This window comes from Mobula hypostoma, chromosome 20, assembly GCF_963921235.1.
Source record: "Mobula hypostoma chromosome 20, sMobHyp1.1, whole genome shotgun sequence".
In the NCBI taxonomy this organism is placed as follows: domain Eukaryota; kingdom Metazoa; phylum Chordata; class Chondrichthyes; order Myliobatiformes; family Myliobatidae; genus Mobula; species Mobula hypostoma.
In genome coordinates this window covers 13,915,960-13,932,192 of record NC_086116.1, presented here as the reverse complement: position 1 = coordinate 13,932,192, position 16,233 = coordinate 13,915,960, and the positions used below count along the sequence as shown (strand labels likewise).

The 16,233-nt window shown below is 41.1% G+C and overlaps 1 protein-coding gene across 8 annotated transcripts in view; it reads right to left on the bottom strand.

Annotated features, from left to right (window-relative positions):
- Nucleotides 1–16,233, bottom strand: part of LOC134359334 (serine/threonine-protein kinase 33-like) — a 131,498-nt gene that overhangs the window by 15,875 nt on the left and 99,390 nt on the right. For all 8 annotated transcript variants that reach the window (XM_063072421.1, XM_063072422.1, XM_063072423.1 and 5 more), the window contains 6 exons: nt 10,449–10,587; nt 8,260–8,348; nt 7,417–7,510; nt 7,236–7,311; nt 4,289–4,401; nt 2,562–2,647 (listed from right to left, as the gene is read on the bottom strand). In XM_063072421.1, coding sequence (XP_062928491.1) covers nt 2,562–2,647; nt 4,289–4,401; nt 7,236–7,311; nt 7,417–7,510; nt 8,260–8,348; nt 10,449–10,587 — 597 coding nt within the window. The remainder of the gene's footprint in view (nt 1–2,561; nt 2,648–4,288; nt 4,402–7,235; nt 7,312–7,416; nt 7,511–8,259; nt 8,349–10,448; nt 10,588–16,233) is intronic.

Below are 16,233 nucleotides of genomic sequence, written 5' to 3'. Positions count from 1 at the left end.
GTGCCAAAAATAGCCACTACCGTATTGGCTTTGTATCATTTGTTTCATTTATTTTCATACTGCATATGTAACAAGGGTGTGGACCGTAATTAAGCTGAGATTGTAACAGCAGGAACTGTCCTTTTTAATTCATTTTGTCATTTTTATCTTGATGCCCTCCTTCTGCATTAAAACATCTAAAACAGATAAAGGAATCAAAGACCCGAAAAAGCATTTGTGGTCCTGCGTGTGTAATTTACCCCAGGCTACAAAATACACTAACGTAGTTTTTATTTCAGATTTCTTTAGTATCTTACACAATAGTGAACCCAGATAGAAGGGAGCAGGAATTAAATAAGCACTTCAAACCCTTAGCCTCAGGCACATTCCTACCCATGTTCTTGACCCTTGGTGTCCCTGACTCTGACCTTGTACCCATCCCAGAATCCAGAACCCACTCTGGACCATAGTTAAGACTCCTGGCTCTGACCACTTGCACTCTGGAATTCCAGTTTACATTTCTTGAACAATGAATTAGCTCAGAGGTGGCCAACTTTTTACATTCCATGTGTCAATTTTTTCACGCATGAGTTCAGATGCGATTTTTTTTCACGCACGAGTCCTATATTAACATATTTTTACAAGAATTGAAGGGGGGTACAAGAGTTGTATGGCGCATCTGAACTTGATGCATGGAATGTAAAAGGTTGGCCACCCCTGAATTAGCCTAATGTCACGTCATCAGGATTTCAGAACAGATTATCAGAGTTTTACTGTTGCTTGAATATATTGGTATGAGAGAGAAAACGAAAGATGTGATGTACAAAGTTTTAAGTTAAAAAATTTCAAACAAGGTATTATAAAATGAATTACTCCTTAGTAGTCTAATACACAGTCATGATTATCAATTTGATTTAAATTTTTTAAAACTGTAATGCTGATCCTCTTTGATCAAACCCCCATAATTTGTCAAGGTGAAGCATTGCATTCACTTGATGTTCACTCCACAGAATCAGTTAAGTGAAGACATTCTTCATAGTCAAATGATGGCTTGCTAGAGAAGCACATTGATTGAGCCTAATTAGTTCTATTCCTCCGTAGATCGACACATTTGTACCATCACTGGAGTTTGTGAGCATGGCTCGAAACCAAAGAGGTGGCCCAATGGCCCAGCTTTAGAGCTGCTGTCTCACAGCTCAAAGGATCCAGATTCAATCTTGATCTCTGATTGTGTGTGTGTGTGTGTGTGTGTGTGTGTGTGTGTGTGTGTGTGTGTGCGCGCGCGTGCGTGCACAAAGTTTGCATGTTTCCCATGTAACCCATTTCCTCTAGCATCCCAAAGATGTGCAGGTTGGTAGGGTAAGTTACCCCTAGTATGTACAATGGTGTGCAAAAGTCTTACGCATATATATTTATATCTAGGGTGCCTAAGACACTTGCACAGTACTGTAGTAGTTCTGTTTATTATACTGTACTGCTGCAAAAAAAGGATAGATTTCATGACATATGTGAGTGATGATAAACCTGATTCCGATATGGGTCTCTAGTGTGGACTGAGAGTGGGAACGAGGCAGGGAGAGGGGAGTCATGGTTGGGAAAAGGAGAGGGGAGTGAGCAGGAAGCACCAGAGACACGTTCTGTAATGAACTGTTTGGAATTAAATTACCTCGTCTAGTGCCTCAGAGATAGGTGCGCCTGCACCCGCGCCACACCCCACGCCTGGCACTCCTTGTCTGCCACCCGTACCATAGCCCTCCGACAGTGCTCCACTCTCTCCATCCCCAACATCCCTTGCTCCCGCCAGATTTACAACCTCACTCGCCGCACCACGTTGACAAATATAGAACTGTGAAAAACGTCTCATGTACCCTGACTATATACACGTGTCTAAGATGTTTGCACAGTACTGTAGCTGAGAAGTAGAATCTGGCAGTAGGGGAGTTAAAAGGTTCATTTATTATCAAAGCATGTATGTAGTATACACCCCTGAGATTCATCTTCTCCAGATAGCAACGAAATAAAGAAAACCAAGGAAGAGAAAAAGCAAACCTACTCCCCACCACCACCCCGGATAAAAAAAAGAATGGGAACACAATCACCAACCCCCAAAACCCCCCTTCCTCCACACATAAAGCAACAAGAATATTGGCCCCCAAACTCCCTTCCTCACACAAAAAACTAACAAAGCACAACAAGAATATCAACCCCCCAAACCCCCTCCACCCACAAAAAAAACGAAAAAGAGCAGGTGACGACACAATATAAAAAACATAGTCGATAATCCAATGCATAAAGACAGAACCATGGTAAAATCTTCATCATCATGAGACTGTGGGGTGAATATGCTAGTGGGTGAATTAGTGGGGAATGGCATTGTTCCTTGAGTCAGTAAAGACTTGATGGGCAGGAGCTGATAAAGGAATATAATGAACAGCAACTAAATGAAAAACCCACTTGCGATAAAGACAAAAGCAAAACTGCACAGTTATATCTGTCTGAATATGTACAGCTGAATAAGCAATGCGCATTTGTGCACTATGATCAATTTCATGTTACAAAACAAAGTATTAATAAGTGCTCACTGTTATCCAATGGTGATTTAGCAGTTCACTAGCTGTCATTCTGTGGGCTGGATCCACTATCAGTAGGCCTTTTAACACACAGTGTCCTGTTGAAAAGAAATCCAAAATGGAATGTATTAGTCATGTTGTGAACATTTTTGAGAATAATTCTAGTGCATTAAGACAATTCTTTCATGTGTGACAGTAGAACTGTAAGGAGAACTGGCTGAATGGCATCACATGGCTACAAAGATTGTTGGCCCACAGGAAACCCAGCAGTGTAGCTATCCATTCCTTGTTCAACATCTTCATATAAATGCCAGGCATTCTATAATCAGGGAGTTGACATCTTGCATGCCTAGCACGCATGGTAAGTTCTTGGGAGAATTATTCAGAGTCATTTTGCCTTTCTGACAGGGAACTTCGACTTTTCATCTGCTCTTCAGAATAAAGATACCTTCAGCATGCAGAAAGAGCTTGTGCTTTTATGTAGGCCCTAAGACTCTGCTCATCACATCACAGAAACCAGCCTCCCTCCATGGACTCTTGTCTACACTTCTCGCTGCTTTGGCAAAGAAGTTAACATAATTAATACCCCACCCACCTCAGATATTGTGTCTTTTCTCCTCCTCCCATGAGTCCCTTGACTTCACAGGGTACTTTGTCATGGCACTGGACCTTATCGTTTGCCTGCACCGCACTTTCTCTGTAAATGTAGCACAATGTTCTGCATTCTGTTTCTACTTTTTCATATACTACTTCGATCTATTAATGTTGTGAAATGATCTGTATGGATGTCATACAAAACAAAGTTTCTCACTCTACCTCAATACATGTGACAATAATGAAATATTTGCCAATTATTGTGTCCTGCATTTTGAGTAAGACTATTAGTGAGATTGGAAACAGGCTTTGGAACTCACCAGGTCCACACTGACTACAAACCACCTACTTGTACTAATTCTATAGCAGTCCTATTTTATTTCCCACTGTTCACTAAACTCCCCCTGAAATTCTATCTGTCACCAACATCCAGGGAACAATTTACAATGCGCAAGCAAGCAACTAACCAACCTTCACATCCTTAGGATGTCAGAGGAAACTGAGCACTGAAAGGAAACTCACAGTCACAGGGAAAACAGTGACGTTTCACGCAGACAGTAGATCTGGGTGATAGGAGCAGTGAGACGACAGTTCTACTATCGATATCACTGTGACACTGCTACTCAGTACTCTAATAAGAAAATTTCACAGTAATGTCTTCTGTAAAGCAACATACAGTACAATGATAAAGCAGTTGTCCCTTGTCTCACTAGCAAATGTGTACAGTTCCATAGAAAATGGGAACGTTACTCCACATAATACAAGTCACTGTCTCGACTCAAAGAACTTTCATCTGCGCTGGTGACAAGTCCTGTCAATGTGATGCTCCATATCTGATTTTTTTGCATAAAGCCAACAATCATTCCATGGTCAAAGTCACTTAGATGACATGTCTTTCCCATTCTGATGCTTAGTCTGAACAACAACTGAACCTCCTAACCATGTCTGTGTGCTCTTATGCATTGAGTTGCTGCACCATGATTAGCTGATTAGATGTTTGGATTAACGAGCAGCTGTATCTAGTAAAGTAGCCACTGTGTACTTATACGACTTGAAGATTCATTTTTGCAGGCATTTACAGGAAAGTAAAGAATTACAATAGAATTTATGAAAAGCTATACTTAACAAAGACAGACAAGTCTTACCACTCTCACTAAGTGACATCAGAGACGAGTGAGAAAAATCCAGCTCCCCTTTCTTGATTTCCTGATACAGCTCTTCTGATGTTGTAGCTGTAAAAGGAGCCTGACCACACAGCCTACAAAACAAAGGAAAATAAAGAATTCCTATTATTTTACCTTCACCATTAGCTCCATGCTTTTACTGACGCCTAGGGTATGGTAGTTAGCTGGGCGTTCTAATGAATTTAGTTAAAGAATTTGATTAATTTGGTTCCTTGAGGTAAAACCAATACAGGTGGCCTGTTTTTCGAATGTTTGCTTTACGACAGCTCACTGTTATGAAAGACCTACATTACCTGTTTTCGCTAACTAAAGAGGATTTTCACTTGTACGATAAAAAGATGCCCGCATTATACGTGTGTTTACCCCGAGAAAGACTACCATGACCGTGAAGCCTTGTGCGGGCAGTTGTGTGCGCATGCGTGTTTGTGCCGATTTTTTTTCTCCAAATCGATTTTGGCTCGCTGTCTTCCCCATTTTGTTAAGTGAAACTACACTGTACATACATTATTTCTACTTTATATAGGCTGTGTATTTATCATATCATTCCTGCTTTTACTATATGTTCGTGTTAATGTTATGATTTGGTAGGTTATTTTTTGGGTCTGGGAACGCTCAAAAATTTTTGCCATATAAGTTAATGGTAATTGCTTCTTCGCTTTACGACATTTCGGCTTACAAACAGTTTCATAGGAATGCTCTACCTTCCGATAGCAGGGGAAACCTGTATTTCATGATGGGGTCCCAGCAGTGGAAATTAAGCAGCGACTTGTGACACAGTCCTGATCTGATTGCGCTGCCAGCTTTATCGGCAGATCCTCTGTATCACTGACAATCAACAAGCCATCTAAGAGTCATTTCTAAAATACTGCAGCCTCCTCTCATGTCAAACATGTCCTTGTTTATGAAGATGCCAAGGATTCCAAACCTATGACTGCCATTAGTTATAATGTATTTACTATGTAAACAGCATTACAGCATACAAAGTGATTTGAACACTTTTAACCACTTTTTTACAATGTCATTTACATTGTAAATACATGTAGGTAATTATGGTTTCATGCACATTTTATTTTATATTCGTACTTCAACCTTCAACTTTTTAATATATAATTCTTTACTCTTACTAATTGTTGACTGTTGTTCTATTGTTGCACATTGTGCCCTGACCAACACACCACAGCAAATTACATGTACATGAAAGTGATGAATAAAGTTGATCTTTGATCCTAATTAGATTTCTAGATCATTGAAACAATGTTGAATTTTGCTATTCAACTATATGAATGGACATGATTCTGTGCTGACGTCCCTTAAAGATTACCTACAATCTTGCACTATCCAAACTCTCAGCATATGTTTCTCTGTCTGTAACTTGTCTACACTATCCCACGTGTGACAATGACATCTTCATCATGGTCCTGACTTGCTTAAGGTCACTCCCTAGATTATGACTGGGTTTTCATCCTTGAGAACTAGTCATAAGTTAGAAACAAACAAAAACTGCAGGTGGGAGAGGATCACAGAACAGCTATGACGAGAGAGCGAGCAGGCATGGAAACAGCGGACGTTCAGTGAGTGAACTATGTTCTATGTTCGGTGCTCCCAGCTCCGCTCAGCGTGACCCAGCCCCCAATTGTTTCACGAAAGGTGTGGGAAGGGGAACTAGGGCAGTCGGAAATGCCTCATTCCTCCCCGGAAGAAGCCTACAGCTCTGCACCAGTTGGCAACTCCATCCCACTGGTCTCCCAAACGTATGTTCATATGTCGAACATTATACTAACATATTTCAGTTTTGGACAAGACTTCAAGTGAAAATTTTATGTTTATCCTGTGAAACATATTCTTTATTTTAAAGCTGTCAGGCCCTTTTGCATGATAAGAACATAAGGATTAGGAGTAAGAGTAGGCCATCTGGCCCATCGACCATTCAATAAGATCATGGCTGATCTGACCATGGACTCATCTCCACCTACCTACCTTTTCCCCATAACCCTTAATGAGGCCATTACAAAGTCACTATTATTTGCAAGAATCCAGAAAGGTGAATTCATGCCTAGTTTTCCATGATCTACTGACTCACTTTCAAGGACTCTTTACAACTCATGTTCTCTGTATTATTTTTACTTACACATTATGTCTTCTTTTGCACATTGATGTTTTTCAGTCTTTGTATGTTTATGTATTGTTTTCGTAAAATTTCTTTTTATCCCTGTTAATGCCTTCAAGAAAATGAATCTCAAGGTAACATATGGTAATATATAGAGTATGTACTTTGATTAAAAAAGTACTTTGAACTTTGAATTTTCTGGCCCTTAAATTCCAAATTCACACCACCTCTATGCAAGATAGCACCTGAGATCAGGATTGAACCCAGGTCTCTGGCACTTTGAGGCAGTAGCGCAAAGAGTAGAGCCTCTGCCTCAAAGTGCCGGAGACCTGGAGACCTGGAGACCTCAGCTGTGATCTTGTGTAGAGTGTGCAGCTTCTCCCTAAGAGCATATGGGTGCTCTGACTCCTCCTACAGCCCAAAGATGTACAGGTTGTTAGCTTAAATGGTCCTAGTTAAATCTCTCTGGTGGGAGTTGTATACCTGTTGCAAAAGAAGGTGGGGAGAATCAATAATGGAATCAATGGAGGAAGTGTGGTTGATATTTGGTGTGGATTCAGTGGGCTGAAGGGACTGTTTCTGTGCCCCATCTCTCTAAGACTCTCAAGTTATGTATCAAGGAGAATGCACTAGGCTTAGTTTGTATTTTCATGGATGTAAGAGTAGCTTATGCTGGGTGCAATGGATCCTGAGGGTAATTTTTTTCAAATCATGGATTGTTTAAGACACATTCGTTCAGAAGTAATATAAAGAATCCACCCCCCCCACCCCGCCAAATAAAACAGTGAGGAGTGTACCTACAGGGTGTACATGATGATGCCAATGCTCCAGAGATCACACTGCTGACTGTAGTCATAGTTATTAATGATTTCTGGGGCTGTTGAATAACAGGACAAGCATTAGAAATGTTACGTTAAAAAACCCAGCAGTTTTCAATGTTGTTCCCCATTGTGTGACCCAATTAAAGTACCAGCCCCCTCACCCATGTATAAAGGTGTGCCACAGGTGTCCTGTAACATTGATTCACAGCCAACTCCAGCGCCATCTTTCAACACGGACAAGCCGAAATCTGTCACCTGCGAAGAAAGCAAGTCCTACTTAGTGTATTCCCCTTTCTTTGTCAAATGCCAGCTGCTACAATCCCATCCGAGAGAATAAGGTCCACTAGTACCTTTTCCTTTGGCTAGGAAATGCCAGCAATCTGGTACTTCACTGGGATGGCATTACCAACCACGCACCACCACAGCGTGGATGTGAAAACAGTCTTTTAATACACAAGGTGATGGCCGCGTGCCATATGCAGTATGGTCGTGTCAAGGTTAGGTTACTAAACTAGTAGCTAATGATCTAAACTATTCAGCCAAAGACCCAAATTTAAATCTCACTGTGGCATCCAGGGAATTTAAATTCAGGTAACTAAATACTCCTGGGAGTTTTTAAAAGTAGTGGAAAGCATGAAGCTACTGGATTTCCTTTAAAAACCCTTTTATATCCTTCGGGAAAAGAAACTCCTGTTCCTTATCTGGTCCAGTCTATGTGTACTATCAGATGCACCAGTATGGTTGAATCTTAATATCCAGGAGCACCAAGACTGGACATTAAATGCCAAGATTGTCAAATGAAAGTTCTTGGATCTGGAAAATTAACTCAGATTTTTTTCCTCACAGATGATTCCTGACCTGCTAATTGTTTTAAACTTATTTGTTTTTATCACAGTCTGTCAATTCCAGCTGTTCAATTCCAGTCTGTCAGTTCTATTGTGAATAGATGGAGGAGTGAGGGGGAAATCTGTGAGGACAAAGTTTGTGTGACTAGTAAGACTTACTTTGATGTTAAGTTTCAGATTTTCTTCATCTGCATTATCATTACTTTTCACCAGGATATTTTCCAGCTTTAGATCCCTGTGAATAATATCTGAAGAGAATGAAGAAAATATTGAGTGTTTGAGAGTAGAACAGGTAAATGAATGGAATTACTGTGCTTGTGTTCCTGACATTGGGGGTTCCTACAATTTTTAGTTTTAAAGTGAACAATTACATCGACAGTTCATTTTTCTTCTACATACTAAAAAGCTGATAAGAGCATTGTAATCCATCAATGGTGTAATTTCATATATTTAAAACCAGATTTCTTAACCCTAGTGGATGTTATTAGTGTTTATTAGTGGCTGTAGTAAATACATTCAAGTTCAAGTTTAATTGTCACTCAATCATACATGCATACCCATGAATACAGCCTAATGAAACAGTATTACTCCAAGGCCAAGGTGCAGAACACAGAACCAACAGTCATACACGGCACAAGGCACATATTGCACATGTGACATAACAATAAAATAGTCACCCTAAAAATAGATAGTCCAAATCCCTGAGTTCATGAATGTTGCAGCTTTCTGCAGTGGAACACATTATGGCTTGTCTTCTGCCCAGCGAACATTGGGAGGCAGCAGCGTATGTCCCCAGCGTAGGTGCCGTACCGCACCACATCCAGCGCATTGACTCCTACACCTGCAGCTCTCCTGGGCCGCTGTAAATAGGCCTGGTTCTCGCTACGATCCAGGTGTCGCAGCTCACCGGCCATCCACAATAAACCAGTGAATTGGACTTGCAGCATTCTACATTAACAATGTCCAACCTGGCCCCGCGATCACAAGAAAACCAACCAATGTGATCTCTCGTTGCTAGACTGCACACTGCTCTTGTGCACTGACACCTCTCCGATGCAGGCAGCAGCGCGATTCCCACCAAGTCCAATGACTTCAGTTTCTCTGCCAATGAGCCACTTGCTAATGGGGCAGACCTGTAGTACTTCAAATTCTTAATGTGTGGCAGGGTTTTGCAATCATATAAAATTCATGTAAAAAAGACAATAACCTCTTAGGTTGGCCCTATAGTAGCTGATGCGTCTGACAGTGTCACCATCTTACTGGAATAACAAATTCACCAATTTCTGCTAAATGTATCAAAGAGTTTTTAAAACGCTTAGCCTTTACAAAAATACAATCTTAAAGTTGGCTTAGTTGGTTTACGGAAATATTATTTCTGCAGATATGGGTTTGAATGGAAATTCAAACAAAGGCATTTCTGAAAGGTATCGCAGTTTTGTAGTATTTTATATCTGGATTGCTGATCACACACAATGCACAAACTCTTTGTCATGTACACAAAACTGTCACAGATGAGCACATTTCCAGCTTTTCATAGGTGGATTTTTACACTTTAGTGAAGTTAGAATGAGGCAAAAATTGCCTACTTTCTGGAGATTGAAGTGAACTGCAGTTGCAAGTGGATTCAGTTAATGAATTCACCCAGCTTCTCTCTGAATAATTAAAGAATAGCTTTGATTTTCACATGTACGTCAAAACGTCATTTCATCAAATCAGCAGGGATTGCGCTGGAAACACACATAAAGTGCCGGAAGAACTCAGCTAGCCAGGCAGCATCTATGGAATAGAGTACAGTCAACGTTTCGGGCCAAGACCCTTTGAAGGGTCTCGGCCCAAAACACCATGGTACTGTTTTCCATAGCTGCTGCCTGGCCTGCTGAGTTCCTCCAGTATTTTGTGTGTGTTGCTTGGATTTCCAGCATCTGCAGATTTTCTCTTGTTTGTGGAGGGATTGCGCTGGGCAGCCCACGAGTGGGCTTTCGGGTTCCTTGCTTTACGACTGCCTGTTAAAGCAAACAAATCTCAAAGTTGTATAACTTCGATAATAAATGCACTTTGAATCTTTGAATCTTTCGAATCTTTGAAGTGTCGTCATACTTCCAGCACTAACATAACATGCTCACAACTCATTAACCCTAAATGTACATCTTTGAAACATGGGAGGAAACCGAAGTAGCCGGAGGAAACACACATGGTTACAGGGAGAACATAAAAATTCCTTAGAGATGGTGGTGGGAATTCAACCTCAATCTTACAGTTGCCAACCGCTGTACTATCATGCTACCATGATTACATAAGTAATCATGATCATTACAATGCTATAACTATTAATGTAAAGAGTATCTTACCATTTTTGTGGAGGTAAAAGATTGCACTTGCCAAGCTCGAGATAATATGCTTGGTTTCGGATTCATTCAGATGGCCTTTCTCTGCGAGAATTCCCTTCAACTCTCCAAGTTTGCAGAATTCAATGACCAGGTATACTTTCTGAGTGAGTAAGGAGAAATGGAGAAGGGTAGACTGTGCATTGATCAATTACTGTACCTGACACTGCTCAAAAAGGGAGTAATAATATTGAGAATGAGCAAATAAGTAAAATACCTTTAAGATCTTTATGGACAGCTCATAGAAACCCCTAAGTCTGATTAGATTCTAACAAAAGTTTCATCTTACTAGCTACCGTACCACGGGTTCTATAGGAAGTCATCAGATAGATAGAAGCACATTAGGTGACGAAAAATACAAACTTCCAATGAATCTTAATTTTAATAAAATCAGTTAAACTTGATAATGCATTAGCATCATTAGCAGTATGTAAAGGGACACTAGCTATTATCTGTATGATTGTGAAACTGTTAGCTCATGTCATCTTTATTGTAAAAACTTATGGCAACTTCCGACATCCACCCTTGGAAATCCAGCACTTATGGTAATTACACTTTTCTTCTCCACAGGACACCTTGTTGAGGCAATCAATGCAGAACAGGGATTTAATGGGAATTTTCAAATACTTATGCACTTTTCTCTTCAGAAAAGCTATTGAGAAGCTTGTTGTCTACCTGTGAACCTGCCTGCAGAAGGAAAAGCACAGACAAGGGGGTCAATGGTTGACAGAAAGTGCTGTACAAATGTCAGCATCTGAAGGCAAAGTTATTCTCCTCCCCCCCCCACCCATTAACTATTACAACAATGTACTGTAAGTTATTTTGTTTAGATTGCTGCTTTGGAAAGGATGAAATCAGATACATGAAAAATGTAGTTGCCTCATATTCAAATTATCATTTTAATGGAATATTATGGAGATTCGTTAAGGTTGTCGTAGCCGGGTCAGGTAGTGGGGATAAGCTCCCACAACATATTAAATGCTCTCAATGGTGTGCATTCAAGTAGCCTCTGACAGCCAAGTCCAACTCCTGGCCTTCACATGTGCTTTAACTACTAAACCCAGTGTACCGTTTCTACTGACAGGAAAAGAGGTAAAGTTGGGTTACAGGCACCTTAAAACCAGTCGCTTCAGGCAGATAGGGCTCATCGGCTGTGGCTGGCAGCAGCTCACCTAGGAGAAAGAAAATTAGACGCTGCAGAGATTCGCACAGGTGTAGTTATACTCTCCCTCTTAAAGCATGCATAAAAGGCGTAGAGTTCACCTGGGAGTGAAGAATCACGGCCATTCATGTTGTTTTAGCTTTTGCTTTGTAGGAAGTCATGACCTGCAAAATCTCCCAGAAGTGATGTGCATCTGATTCCATCTGTAACCTTAATCAAATTGTTTTTAAGCTCTTAAAATAGCCTTCCACAGGTCATACCATGGACTTCCAGTATAGTTCTAGATCACCGGTCTCGACTGCCACAGATCTAGCCCTCAGCAGTCTATGAATCTCTGGTTCATCCACGGCTTTTAGTTTGGGTATGTTCAGTATGTTCTTGAAAGCACACACTCATGCATACAGGTCTTGATGAAGTTGGTGATAACTGTGACGTATTTATTCAGACTTAATGAGGAATTCCTAAATATTGTCCCGCCCACCGACTCAAAGCTGTACTGCAAGCACTCCGCCAGCTCCTTCTTGGTCCTCACCACTGGGACTGCAGTCTTTAGCCTCAAAGCACTTCATTGCAGTAGATGTGAGAGCCATGGGGTAGTAGTCATTGAGGAAGCTTACCCTGCTCTTTATGGGCATTGGTATGATTGTCACCTTTTTGAGGCCGTTGGGAAACTCTGACTGCAGCTGTGAGAGATTGAAGACGTTGTTGAACCCTCCCACCAGTTGGTTGGCACAGGTTTTCAGAGCTCCCAGATACACCATCAGGGCCTGACGCCTTGCAAGGGGTCGCCTTCTTGAAAGATATTCTGACATCAGCCTCCGAGACAGAGATCACAGGTCACTGAGTATGTCACCAGAGACTCTCGCAAATTCCTACAAATGTAATGTGGAGAGCATTCTAACGGGTTGCATCACCGTCTGGCGTAGATGGGGCACTGCACAGGATGAATAAAAGCTGCAGAAAGTGGCAAACTCAGCCAGCTCCATGATGGGCACCAGCCTCCTCAGCATCGAGGACACCTTCAAAAGGTGTTTCCTCAAAAGCACAAGGGGAGAGAAATGCAGAACTTCAGATTTTCAGAGACAAGTGTCCCCTGGTTAGGAATGGTGAAAATCCTATGTCCCATAAAGAACAAAGCTGCTGCAAATTCACATTGAGAATGATGTTAAGTTTTGTTTAAAGGAAGTCTTGGAGAAAGTATTGATCTGAAATAAGTGAAATCAAGCATCTGGTTTTTCAAAAATGAAAAATTTCTCTAAAGTATGGTACTTATAGGAAGCCTGGAGGAAGCATTCAATCTCTTTAAAGGAGTTAGAGGAATTCAAGGTAGCTTGAACAGACCGAAGGGCTGCAGGATGCAATGGAATAGCATCGAGTGTTTTACTTATTTATAGAAACAGCGTGGAACAGGCCCGTCTGACGCGATGAGCTGTACCACACAGCAGCGCACCAATCTAACCCGAGTCTAATCACAGGGCTGTTTACAATGACCAATTAAATTACTAACCAGTACATCTTTGGATTGTGGGAGGAAACTGGAGCACTCAGAGAAAACCCACACGCCCAGGGGAAGGACACACAAACTTCTTACAGGTGGCGTCGGAACTGAACTCCAAACTCCTACACCCCAAGCTTTAAGAGCGTTGCAAAAGTTGCTGCGCTACTGTAACACCAGAAAATGTATTTCAGACATAGACCATAATGCATTGATTGACTATATTTTACACTTAGCACTAGAAACCCAGGGTGCATTTTCAGGCAATAAGCTTTACTCTGAAGTTAATCTTCAGCAAAAATGCATTGCTCTGAATTGTCTGTTAACTTCTGGTTTCTTGTTTCAGGAGTGGTCTCATGATGTTAAACAGTTATTTCAAAATCGACTTGAAAAAAGACTTTGAACCAAAAAACTAGAGGGCAGGTGAGAGAGAAAAGATTTCTAAGAAATAGGAGGGCCAACTTCTTCATACAGAGGGCGGAGTGTATATGGCATTAGCTGCCAGAAAAAGTGGTTGAGACAGGTACAATAACAGCATTTAGATTATGAGGACACGCAGTCCTCTTTTACTGTCATTTAGTAATGCATGCAATAAGAAATGATACAATGTTCCTCCAGTATGATGTCACTGAAACACAAGACAGACCAAGACTTAAAAAAACTGACAAAAACCACATAATTATAACATATAATTACAACAGTGCAAAGCAATACCGTAATTTGATAAAGAACAAACCATGGGCACGGTAAAAAAAAGTCTCAAAGTCTCTTGAATGTCCCAACATCTCACGCAGATGGTAGAAGGAAGAAAAACTCTCCCTGCCATGAGCTTCCAGCGCCACAAACTTGCCGTTGCAGCACCTTGGAAGCACCCAACCACAGCTGACTCTTGAGTCCGTCCGAAAACTTTGAGCCTCCAACCAGCCCTCCGACACTGAGCACCGAGCACCATCTCTGCAGAGTGCTTCGACCCCGGCCCCAGCAACAAGCAATAGGCAAAGCTGAGGATTTGGGGCCTTCCCCTCCAGAGATTCTCAATCGCACAGTAGCAGTGGCAGCGAAGCAGGCATTTCAGGAGTCTCTCCAGATGTTCCTCTGTGCTTCTCACGCCTGTCTCCATCAAATCAGGATTGTGCACAGTATCTACTTACAGATATGATATTATTTCGGAGCGGCCGCTCGCGCTGCGTCGCGCCGCCATCTTCTCCTCCCCTCTCCTTAATCAAAAGACATTTGATTAAGTGCATAGATAGGAAAGGTTAGAGGGATATGGGTCAAATGCTGGCAAATGGGACTAACTTAGGTGGGCACCTTGGTCCGCATGGATGAGATGGAGTGAAGTGTTTGTTTCCACGCTGCATTACCATATGACACCATAATAATTTAAAGTCTTGTCACTAATTATGTTGGTGAGAAAGTGAAATGTTGTACAGTGTTAACTTTAATTACTATTTTCTTTTTCCACCAGTGAGCTTTCCTAGACACTCAGTTGGATGATAACATTTGATAACTTTGTAACATTAGGTTTATGTTTATCGGAGAGAATTGGGGAAAAGCATGTTTAAATATGGGTTTTGTTCGCTGCCATCGGGAACTTGGAGTGATTCATCGAGCAGGGAAACAGAAAGGAACTGCAGAAAATGCTTGTGAATCGCAGGTGAAGAGCCCCATCAACATTGTCTGAGCCACAAAACTCAGTCTGCCTATGTTGCAAAGAGTTTGTCCACAGTTCTGATTCTTAGGGTATATTGCAACAAATCTATTGTGAAAATTATTCATGATATGCCCATCTTTCACATAACTTCCAAATACCTGTAGCAAAAAAATCCACACACTTTACCCGTGTAAAGGTTACAGTTTGTGCAGAGCCCACAGATTTAAAGGAAATGGAAGGGTAGCATCATTTACTGTGAATGCAATATGTGTATCCCAGCAATGTTGCCATGGCCACTGGGAAATAGCTCAAAGCATTCGTTTCTTTCCTTCTCCAGTTCAGTAGTTCTATGTGCACCCTCCCTCTTCCTCATTCGTTTCCATTACCACACCAACGGAGGGAGGGCGCTTTTTGGCAACTTTTCTTAAAGTTAAACGATGACCAAAGCAGAACTATTAGTCTTTATTTCTCACCAGACAAGCTTGAGAAAGAATACGAGCAGCCTTCAAAGGATTAGAATATACGTTTGTAGAACATTACAGCACAGATCATTTTACTAATGTTGTTAATGTTGTCAGTTATCATGACTCACATAAACAATTGCTACATAATTAAAATGTGATTTAGAACTTTTGCACTCTTAACTACCACTTATGAGGCTTGCATATAATTTTAGGTAGATTCCTAATTTAAGCTTGAATGGGAAGTTTCTAATTCGGACAAGTATAGACTAGTTCATTTTAGTTAAGGTGTTATGTATTTAAACTCCTGATAATGTGGTGCTCATTAAATAGTTCACTTGCGTGTGTCTGCACCCAGTAGTAAAACCTGGCTCCCTGCTATCTGATGTGCAGTAGAGTGGGAAATGACAAGACCCAGGAAAGAATATTCAGTGGCAGCTGCACTTGAAGGACATTTGGCCAAACTTTTAAAAGTATAGCCTTTTAAGTGGGAAAACAAATTGCTGTCTCCATAAGAAATACCTAATGCTTTTGCAATGGGCTCGTGGCCTTTCTCCTGCATTTGCTGTTTTTATTTCAGATTTCCACTATCTGCTGTTTTTTAAAAAATTTTTCAATCAACTTTTTTTTTACAGAAGTTCCATTGGTGTCTTTATAGTTATTGATGGAGTGTGAATGATGTCCAAAGCACTTGGTTGCTGAGTTGAAGAGCATTAGGAATCAACAATATATAATTAACAATGTATCTGGCAGGAGAATTCTTAGACCATCAGGTTCAGGAATATTTACTTTCCTACAATCATCAGGTTTCTTGAACCAAACAGCACAACCCTAACCCTGCCTCAGCAATGAGACACTGGCGGTTGTGTCCTTTGCACCCGACGATGACAGAAAACTTGTGCGGGAGAGTTTTAAAGTGGAAACGCCACGACATTAGGGCAGATCTGTTCTCTGGATCTCAAAAGACTGGGTCCATT